At 41.9% G+C, this 11,378-nt stretch overlaps 1 protein-coding gene across 1 annotated transcript; it reads right to left on the reverse strand.

Moving 5' to 3' along the window:
- Positions 1-2,266: 2,266 nt before the first annotated feature.
- Positions 2,267-11,204, reverse strand: LOC147023913 (charged multivesicular body protein 4c-like). The gene is made up of 5 exons (XM_085889908.1): positions 10,857-11,204; positions 4,277-4,454; positions 4,036-4,150; positions 3,766-3,883; positions 2,267-2,702 (listed from the first exon to the last, which is right to left on the reverse strand). The coding sequence occupies exons 1-5, from the start codon at positions 11,032-11,034 to the stop codon at positions 2,644-2,646; spliced, it is 648 nt and encodes a 215-aa protein (XP_085746034.1). The 5' UTR covers positions 11,035-11,204; the 3' UTR covers positions 2,267-2,643.
- Positions 11,205-11,378: the final 174 nt, after the last annotated feature.

Genomic DNA, 11,378 nt, shown 5'->3' on the forward strand with positions numbered 1-11,378 from the left:
CTTTTCAAGAAGCCTCTACTGTGTATACAAAGACAAAAAAAAACATGCTTATGAATCCATAAATGGTTGTACAACTGATAAAGTGAACAATGTTGTCCACTTTGAACACCCATAATTGGCTCATGTGATATCGGTTGTCACAGCACAGCTCAGAGGGAGCACACTCACCTTTGAGCTGTGTTGTCTGGTTCTATTCCCTATCCACGGCAGGGTGATGGATCAACGAGTGCTAAACATGGTAGCCAAAGGACATTAAGCCGGGTGTCCCATCTGCTAGGATTCGCTGATGGACCTTAAAAATCTCACGACTCCCAATTTCTGTCCTAACTGAACCAGACAAGGAGAAGAGCGTCGTCAGGTCTACTGTCACTCGCAGCAATGCTCGTATGGCATCCCAATGATGTTCAGGGTCATGTGACAGATCAGATAAAAGCAGTTTATTCATCAAATGTTCATTTGTGTTACATCCCTCATCTTTAAACATAGGGGCTATCTATTTACTTTCTACACAAGGAAAGATCAAAGAAAATAAAAAATCGAGACAAGGGAAAATTATGACAGGAGAATGAAAGCATTGAAGAGAAGGGAAAGAAATTAGGGAGAAGAGGGGTGATAGAGAAAATAGAAGAGGGAGGGGGGGAGTTATATTCCATCCTATTTGAAAATGTATGCTAAATACTGTAGATGGATGGCTTATGAAATTACTTGAAAAACCTTCTTATGAAGATTATCATACCTTGTGGTGGAAACAAAGTTGAAGTGTCCGAGGGTTCTCATTACCACTAGTCTGTGGGATAAGAAGTCTCTATCAGGAGAGGATATCGGCCCATTATCCACGAGACAAATGCTTCCATCAACACTAAATCTCATTCAACTTCAACATCTCTATGAAAAGACCAGCTAGCAAGGGGGCCAATGATTCATAGTTGAAAGGGAAATCGATCTGTGACGTAGCTCTCCTCACCGAACAAGGTAGCAAATGTCGGTTTGCCAGGGAAGACAGGCAGTCGGAGGAAGCCGTAAGCCCGACCAACATAAAATTGCTTTGACCAGGACATAGTGATACAGGTGAGAAGGAGAAGCAGCAGCAGAATGGTATCGAGTGACGACTTTTACAGAGCTAAATCTCGCTACAGTGCAGTTGTCAGAGATAATGGCCATACCCTAGCACTTCCAAAAATAATTTTCTTTAAAAAAAAAAAAAAACTTCCTTAAACAAGAGAACGATGAGAAAATGTTTATTACAGCTAGAAATTTTTTCTCTTGGTTTTCTCGATTCAAGAAAATATTTTCTTTCTACAAAAACTATTTTTGCCAGTGCTGTACAATACGTTGCAGCAATCTGCCGTTGGTCGAGCTCAGAAGTTACTTTTCAGCGAACAAACTGAACCCTTAGAATGTGCCCCCCCCCCCCAAAAAAAAGGAAAGGTATCATAATAAAATAGTCAGTACGAGCTGAGTTAGATTCAGGAGGTAAACTGGTATCAAAGGTGGTGTTTATTTGCTTCATACATTGAACAATCATATGGGATGGTTCGCAGGTCAATCGATTGGCGAGCTGGAGTCACTGGTTCAGATTGTTCGTTAGCACGGACCAGTCCCACCGAAGCAAGCTGTCACTGACCGAGTTATGCTTGAACGGCAAAGTTCTAGCCACCTGCTCTTCACCATTTGACTGTGCAGGTGAGTCCACAGTAAGTTTGGGTTGGAGTTAATGCTTATTCAAGATGGAGGGCAATAGCCTAAAATTTCAAGTTCCGAATTCAGAGTGGCACATTTGCATGGATTTATGAGAAATAACCAAATACATTTTGAAAACCTAATCAATACTTGTAGTGAAAATGAGGCTTGACAATTTTTACATTTTTCCTTTGGTGTACTGTGTACAAAACTGTAAAGGAAGGGAACTTGCGGACCATGGTGGTAGAAAGTACTTGCATGGCTGAACGTTCTGAGTCTTAATCTTTAGCAGTGAAGCAAGTGTTCTACACTCATGCAGACATATGTTTGTTGCACAAGCTATTTATTACCTTCCTGAATCTCATTCTAAAATGAACAAACGACAATTGCATTGAAAATAAAATTAAAAAAAAAAAATTCATAAATTTTCGTTTTCTGCTCAATCCAAAACTACTCGCCGGTAGTTAAAGCCCATTTTGGAGTTGATGCTGATGCAGTGCCTGATAAGCACCCCGACCTGGAATTAAATTGTGGCTATTGGTTTAAACTTGGTGCAAAGTATACACAAAGAAAATAGTCAGTTAAATCACATTTACAAGTGTATTTACAATGTGGGCTAAACAGTGTCAACTATTTCAAACTCCATTGTGCTGAGGAACCTAAGGGTATGACAAAAAAAGCCTTGAATAAACAACTTCAAAAAAAAACAATTCAAATATTTGTGGTATGAACAAAACTATCTATCTTTTGACATTGAATAAAGACAAATTATAGTTATACAAACACATGGAGGCCAAGAATGGCGAGATGGATAAACATTGAAGGCCTTCATTCCCAGAAGCAGAAATACAAATTGAAAATGTCGCTGTAATAGGCAGGATTCGTGCTCGACATGAATGTTGCGATGGTGGCTACAAGTCGATCACCAGTGAGATGTTGGGGGTTCACAGAGGGCACTCCGACTCAGGAGCCCCAGGCAGCCAACTCCTTCAAGTCGTCTTCATCTTCTTCCCTTTGTTTGACTAGAGGGTTAGGATATGGGGGTGGAGGGGGAAGGATATCATCAGCATAAAGCATTTGAGACATACCAGAGTAAACTGAAAAAAGAAAAATTAAATAAAAGCAAAACTGAGCTTTGAAGAACCAGTCTCAGTGGTATAATGCTAATAGTGTCCGTTCTGAATCTGGGAAGTCGGTGGTTCAAACCTAGGCAGAGTCATATTCAAAAAGACTACAAATGGAACATGCTGCTTCCTTGCTTGATGCTCAGCCTTTAAGATGATAGAGCACGGACAAACAATGCTGGGAAGGCAATGGCAAACCACCCAATATAACCTTTGCCAAGAAATTGCTTCGGCAGCACCAACACTGTAGAAAGTACGGTTCATGAAAAATATAAATAAATAAAAAAACTTTAAGGTTTAAATGTGACCATTCATATGTAATTGTGGGGGAGGGGTGGGGTTGGTTCCAGTAGCCTCTCAAAAAAGATATTTTATTTATTAAACTTCTATAATGACCAATGCAGAAGAAAAGAAAAAGTGGGAATACATGTCCATTGGCACACGTCTGTCACATCTGATATTAGGCTTCCCAGGAAGGAGTATTTGCATCAGAAAGCAAACGAGCCACGGAGCATAACCATGACAATAGGAGCCACGCTGCTCCCGCACTTGATACAATTTAACGCATGTATATCAAGGTTCACCAAGATACATTTTTCTTTGTCTCATGCTTTCCTTCTCCTGCTCACTGGAGATGCTTTGTATTTTGCATTGTTTTAATTTAGCGATGGCTTCGTTGGTTTCCAGTACACCATCTGCGCAAGACAATCGCTTTCCTCATCATGGTTCGTGTTCAGTGTCTTGCTTTACTGTTTTGGTCACCGTGCTCTTTCTTGAGCATTTCTATTTGAAACAAAAAAAGAAAACCCCAAAGAGGCACCTGCCAGCAGCAGAGGTACCCGTGAGTGTCACTAACAAAGATATCTGAGTGTGGGTGGAAAAAAAAAAAAAAAGACATTGTTTTTAAAAAACACAACAACAAAAAAAACTTTTGTGCACATGTAACATTGGAGAAAAATACCTTTGCTACTTGGTAAAGGCGCAGTGGGAATAGAAGGCAGATTTTCGCCTCCAACTTGGAGCAGCTCCCTATCCAATTCCTCTTGCTCCAAGTCTTCCAGTTCAGCGAGTAGCTCATCCTGCCAAACAATCCACACTGATGCCACGGTACACCATATAGAGGGCTCCACACATTAGATAATACTTGGATTATAATTGTGACAAGACCTCCAGATTTATACTATTTGATAGAAGTCGTTTGATGCTGCAGGCACCAAGTGATCTGCCGTACCTCATCGACATCCTGCCCAAAACCGACGGGACGTGAGATGGCATCCGAGATCTCCTGTGCCAGATCTTGTTGTTCTTGTATGTCCGACATGAGATCATCCACTTTGTCTATGTCCCTTGGGTTTTGGATGAGAGACAAACGTGCAGTTTCCACAATCAGGAAGAAGCAAAAGGAGCATGGCACATAGATTCCTCATTTACAGAAGAATATTAAATTCCCAAATGCCCACTCCAACTCTCACATGTTTTGATGAGCCGACTTCATTGCCTTCGCTGCGACACCCATGGTCTTGAGCACTTCCGTGTTCGTGTTTGCGTTTTCTAGCGCTTCCCGTTGGAATTCAATCGTGGACAGCGTCCCATCAATCTGGCCCAGCTGCTTCTCGTACATCTTTTTCCGCTTCAGGGCTTGAAGTGCAGCTGCAATTGAGGAGGTTAAAGTCAGAGGAGGGGGAGGAGGAGAAATACTTAAAGCAACTGCATTATTAACCTCCACCATCGAAGATCGGAGGTTACTGTTTTCACCCCTTTCTGTTTGTTTGTTTGTTTGTGAACAGTATTACGGAAAAACTCCTCGACGGATTTCGACGAAACTTGGTGGGGGATTAGGTATGGTCCAAGGATCATGCCATTAGATTTTGGACTTGGTCCAAAATACAATATGGCCACTATGGCGGCCATTAAAAAAAAATTTGAACTTTTTTTTTTTTGCATTTCTACATGTTATAAGTGATTTCCAACAAAAAACATGCCAAAATTATTATTGTGGCTGATTTTGGAACTTCAGGTGGATATACCCACGTAAAATGAAGTTCTGTCTCAAGGAATCTAGTTATGACGAATGAATTGAGTATGTAAAAGTTAAAAGTAAAAGGGAAAGTTGCAAACTATAATTCTGTGAGCACTGTTGACATCAAATTGAATGAATAGGATATCAGGTTCACTCGAGAGACCTAGCAGTATTGGTGGCGGAGGTTTTGCACTCTACCGCGTGCTCCCCCTCTAGTTAACCTCCGCCATCTTCGAAGATGGATGGAGGTTACTGTTTTCACCCCTTTCTGTTGTTTGTTTGTTTGTTTGTGAACAGTATTACGGAAAAACTCCTCGACGGATTTGGACGAAACTTGGTGGGGGGGTTAGGTATGGTCCAATAATCATGCCATTAAATTTTGGAGTTGGTCTCCCCCCCAAAAAAAAATTGTTAGAGAAAAAATTTATTTTTTTTGCATTTCTACATGTTTTAAGTGATTTCCAACCCCCCCTCCAATTTTTTTTTTGCATTTCTACATGTTTTAAGTGATTTCCAACCCCCCCAAAAAAAATTGTTAAAGAATTTTTTTTTTTTGCATTTCTACATATTTTAAGTGATTTCCAACCCCCCCCCCAAAAAAGTTTGAGAAAAAAAATTTTTTTGTTGCATTTTTACATGTTTTGTGATTTCCAACCCCCCCAAAAAAAATTGTTACCCCCCCCACCAAAAAAAGAAAAAAATTTTTTTTTTGCATTTTTACATGTTTTGAGTGATTTCCAACCACCCCCCCCCCCCCAAAAAAAATTTTTTGGAGAAAAGAACTATAACTCTGTCAGCACTGTTGACATCATATTTAATGAATAAGATAAAAGGTTCACTTGAGTGACCCAGCAGTATTGGCGGCGGAGGTTTTGCACTCTCCCGAGTGCTCCCCCTCTAGTTATTTTTGTGCAGTCCAGGATTCATGCAGGAACGTGCACGAGGGGTGTTCACATACTTCTTGGAATGATACTCAAACGCAACGGGGGGGGGACAAAAACGCAAGCAGTGTAGAAGGACAAGACCTGATCGAGGCCAGAAGGCCAGTTATCTGGTTTTATCTAGGGTCAATTTGTTTTTTTTAATCCAAACATAGCCCTCGACCATGCAAAAATGAAATCCCTCAACCAAGATGAAAGAGGAGGCCGTGCAAAGTTTGGTCACACTGGTTCCTACAGGCTCCGAATGCATAAACAAACAAACTTTCATATATACATATTATATAATATGAGAGCAGAGTTTCAATCCTCGATCTGGATGTTTATGCATCACTTGCTGGAAAAAAAAAGAAAAGAAAGAAGTATACCGAGATGTGTTTTGCAAGAAGACAATCAATGTTTGTTTGTGTGACGTGCACTTAAAAGGTTATCGATGGTCTAAAGGGTATATGGTGACTTCCATGGTAACTCACGTTACATTTGAAGGTCATATGAGAATGTATCTAGTCCCCCACAGCATTGCTAACAACTGCAATGATCCAGATTATTGGTCAGGCTAGCATTGATATTGAACCTATTCTGTGGTATGGTCTGATGATGAATGTCTTCAATGTGTGGTGGAGCATGGCCTTTTTAGGCATGGTAACTCATGTTACAAATGGACCTGGTCAAAAACAACTAAACTTTATTAACTCTGTTTCTCCTTAAACAGACATATGAATTACGGAGTGGCCAGTTACGTTTAATGACTGAGGGTCCATACTTGAATTTTAGAAAGAATCAAAAGTGAACTACAACATGTAACTTGTATAACGATGAAAAAGTGTAACTCAAGTTACAGTTTATAGATGACTGCTATGTACTTTAGGATAGAATCTGATCATTGTTTTGTTGCCAATAGGTCGAGGTCACTCAAACGGGCCAGAACCTGGGGATGTTTCCCAACAGATAAATTAAAAATATAGTATATGGTTCACTTTATTTTTTTTCAACCAGTGTCCACTTTTACATGGAAGTACCCATAACAGGTCCAAGGATGAAGGCATCTAAAGTGATGAAAGGGTCTTAAAGATAAAATAAAACCAATGTCACCCCCAGGGTGACCAGTATCTTGCCAAAATGTGAACATGAGCGACTTATTTATTCGATTAAAGTTACTCAAAAAATAAGGGTTTCGTCGGCCTTGATGCTTGACCTTTTTGTGACCTTGACCTTTATATTTTCGTACGGTTAATGGTCTCTCTCCAGGACCGTTGTACATGAAATAAAGAGATTTTGATGAGAACTGAGGAAATAAAATTTTCATGAAAAATCCATTTTTTCGTCATGACGTCATAGCGTCAAACTTTTGACAGATCTGGAAAGCACTTATCAAGTGCTTTCATATGAGGTATTACTCGATATCGTATGTAAGATTTCAAAATTTGACCTCCAGCGCTAACCATGAAGGTCAAGGCCCATCACCACCAAAAATTAATCAGCTGAGCGCCAGACCATGAACTATATTCCCATGAAGTTTGAAGACGATCCGATCAAAATTACTCAAAAAATAAGGGTTTCGTCGACTCCCTTGATTTGCTACAAAGTGACCTTGACCTTTGACCTTGACCTTCAAAATTTTATGCGCTGAAAGGGACCTCTATAGGCCTCTGATATGCGAAGTTACAAAAATTTCCAATGATAACTGCTCTGCAGAGTGATCGTTACGTGATTACAGACAATAAATAAAAAACATACAAGCTGACTAACATATCTTGCAAAAACTTCGGTTTGGCAAGATAAAAAGGGTCTTGAAGGTCTTCAGGGTCTTGAGGTCTTAAAGGGTCTTCAAATGTCTAAGGGGTCGAAAAGGTTGAAAAGGGACATTCCAATCGTACACAATTAGACGTACGTGTAGTTAGGGTGCAACTGACATTCACAGTAATTAATTGGCACAGTCACATGGCTTGACGGACGGACGGAGTATTAATGGTCTCAAAGCGTCTTTGAGGTGTTAAAGGGTCTGAGGAGTCTTTGAGGTCATAGAGGATCAAAACTAAAGGGTGTTTTAAGGCTGAGGTGGTGGATCAAAACACCCTGAGAATAATCCCTGGGTCGAACTTTGTCTGTGTGCCAAACTGGGTGTGCGCTGCCGCTCGCCACAGGGCGAATCCCCCTTGCCTGTGGCTAATATTTTAAACCACCCATTAGCCACGACCAGGATTGATTTAGCCAATCCATGATTTCGTGGTTTTTTTTTTTTTTTACTGGTTTTAGACGAATTTTGGGTGATTTTAGCACAGAATTCAACCTTCGTTGAGACGGTCGTAATTTTGTATGTTTTGATTACGGGAATCACGCGTGATTTCGTACAAGCTTATCTACTATACTAAAAAAATAGAACGTTTGTTTGTATGTTTCTGTGTGTGTTTGTTCGTCCTTTATAGGCGGCCGAACCATTGGATGGAATGAGATGAAACTTGGCATGAGTGATCCTTGGGACATGAGAACGGACATGGGGGGTCAAGTTCAAGGTCAAGGGGTCAAGGTCACCGGGTAACTTCAATTTCTCAATTTCATCCGATTGAGACGGGACCAACGCCATTCGACAGATAATCAAAATTAATACTGAAGGACCAATTTTGTGTCCCGTCTGTGACGGGGTTTCGGCTTGTATATACTAACTTTAGTAGTTTTAAACTAGTTTATAGTTTAAAAAAAAAAAAAAAAAACCGACTGAAATTACGCATGATTCCCATGATTCTCATCTCAAAATTTTATTTTTTTCTGGAATGATTCGGTGCAACGTGCTTCGTTGGGTCAGTGGTTGCCAGGTGAGTTTCGACACAATCAGTAGTAGTACGAGTTTGTTTGGATGAGTGAGTTTGATGGGTGACTTTGGTTGGTTGGATGAGTGAAGTTGTTGGGTGAGATTGGTTGGAAGTGCGAGTTTGATGTGTGAGATTGGTTGGATGAGTGCAGTTGTTGGGTGAGATTGGTTGGATGAGCGAGTTTGACTGGCATGAGGTTGGTCCAATCCTGGTCCACAACCACCCCATCACCCACTACCACCTACTAAAGGGCCAATGACCACACACACACACATACATACACCACCACTACTACCATCCCTCACAATCACCACCTCCCCTGATGGTCGTTCATTCAACCAATCTCACACGTCAAACTCACTCATCCAACCAATCTGAACAATCCAACTCACTCATCCAACCAACCTCACCCATTAAACTCACACATCCGCCTTAAAATTAACTTATCATTTCATATTGCTAAAAAAAAAAAAACTTTTGAATAAAATATGTGGCTATTTCCTTTCTCCTGTGGCTAATCATACTAAACCTGGATTAGCCACAGTGGCTAATTCCTATTGAAAGCCAGAGGACACCCAGCCAAATGTGGTGGTTGTCAGTCATTGCAAAAAATGCGAACAGACAGACACGATAAATTTTATTTAAGATTTCTGCCACATCGACTACGTCAGTCAGTTTCTCAACAGTGAATTGGTGGCTACGCAAATGGGACTTCCAATGTCAAAACTTCATCACTGGTAGACACGTTTCGTGTATTCAGGGAGGTGGAGGTAAGAAGGGGTATGGAAATTGGGAGCGGGGAGGGGGTGGCGTGATACGGATGCTTGAAATGCAGTCACGAATGGTGGAATGTGCGACATGGATCTTGTTCATAGATATATCGTTGTGAAGGAGAACATGCCTCTGGACAACACCCATAGGTGTTTGTCCATCAGCAGTCATGATAAGAGGCTGCTGCAATACTCCCTTGTGAGGCATCCGATATCATTCCCTCGGGATCCCAGAAAATTGAGGCTGTGATTTTGCTGGATGAAGGTTCGACACAAAACTTCTTGAGTGGGGGTGATCCCGTACATTTCCATGGTCGTCAAGCTCCTGGTGGTGGAACGCATATTTGGTCACTAATTACTCGACCAACAACGATGTCGGCCGGATTTGAGTTTATCGAGTTCCAGAAGTTCGGAATAGCATGCCAGCTGTTGCCGGTCATCACGAGTGCCGAGATTTTGGGGTGCGTGATTTGCTGAGACCATGGACATGCCCAAATGTTCCTGCATATTGTTGAAGATATTGCCTTGAAAAACTGTGGCCTTCTTGGTGGACCTTGATAGGGTGATCCTCAATGATCAATTCCTCAATCTAGATTCTAGACAGCAATTTTTGGGTCGGTCACATCTGATAGTCGTCCTGGCTGGGGTCGTCTTCACGTGACTTACATCCATTTGACTGATGTAGAATATGAGGGTCCACCTTCCTCATGAGGTGGTACCTTTGCACAAAAGTTTCAGATGCATGGTGTGTGCTCCCCCTTCACGCCAACAAGTCCGTGCAAGAAGTCCGTGTTGTGAAGACGAACAGATATGTCCGAGGCTTTGAGGAGGTGGAACAATGACTGCACAGGCAGGACCTGGCCCCTTGTGATTGTGTTACCTGCTTTAACATTTGGAGTCGCACCTGCATGGCTGCCGCCGAGGATCTGATCGAAGGAACCAAAACTTGACTGAAGGAGGAGAGGTTCAAGGATAAATGGATGAAGTACATCAAAATTAAGGAGCAAGATACTGGAATAAAAATATTAGTCGACACATTTGGACTTTTTCATCTCATGACCAAAACATTTTGAACAACCCATGGAGCATTACCACCACCACCACCACCACCACCACGAACGAACACACACACACATCACCTCCACTACGACCCCCTACAAGCAAGAACACCCAAGTAGCATCACCGCCACCCAAGTAGCACCACCACCACCAAAAACACCCCAAGTAGCATCACCACCACCACCACAAACACCCCCAAGTAGCATCACCACCACCACCACAAACACCCCCAAGTAGCATCACCACCACCACCACAAACACCCCCAAGTAGCATCACCACCACCACCACAAACACCCCCAAGTAGCATCACCACCACCACCACAAACACCCCCAAGTAGCATCACCACCACCACCACCACAAACACCCCCAAGTAGCATCACCACCACCACCACAAACACCCCCAAGTAGCATCACCACCACCACCACAAACACCCCCAAGTAGGAAACACACACCTCGTTTGTTCTTCTTCCCGTTCCTTTTCGCTGATTCCAATTCTTTCTGGATCTTCCCTTCCAAAAATTCTTGCTTCTTCGTTAACATTTCTTCAGTCTCACGCAGCTTCTGTAAGCCTTCTTGGGCGCTCGGGCCTTGCTGTTTCTTATGCCCCATACCTAACAGATTCTTCAACATGTTGATCGGATGTCTCGTCGAGTCTACCCACGAACCAACAAAGGGGGAAAAAATAAATCCTCACACCAAGGCTGAAGCTAAACCCAGATCACTTCTCAGGTTTAATGATGTGACGTCACGACACGTCCAACTTCCCACGTCTGCGTCATGACGCGAGCCCACTCCCTTCCGAGGCCGTGACATACTTCGAGGAAACCAAAACGGATGCGATCAGTGGATACATTCATTTTTTTATTATCAGTCGCACTTATTACACCCTGACAGTTGCATCGTTTTTTAAAATGAACTAGTGACCTTTTCGCAGTTATTAAAAAAAAAATTTCACTCCCAGTGAATGCTTCGAA

Source organism: Eptatretus burgeri, chromosome 7, assembly GCF_056783735.1.
Source record: "Eptatretus burgeri isolate ZD-2024b chromosome 7, Ebu_testis_v1, whole genome shotgun sequence".
Lineage (NCBI taxonomy): Eukaryota > Metazoa > Chordata > Myxini > Myxiniformes > Myxinidae > Eptatretus > Eptatretus burgeri.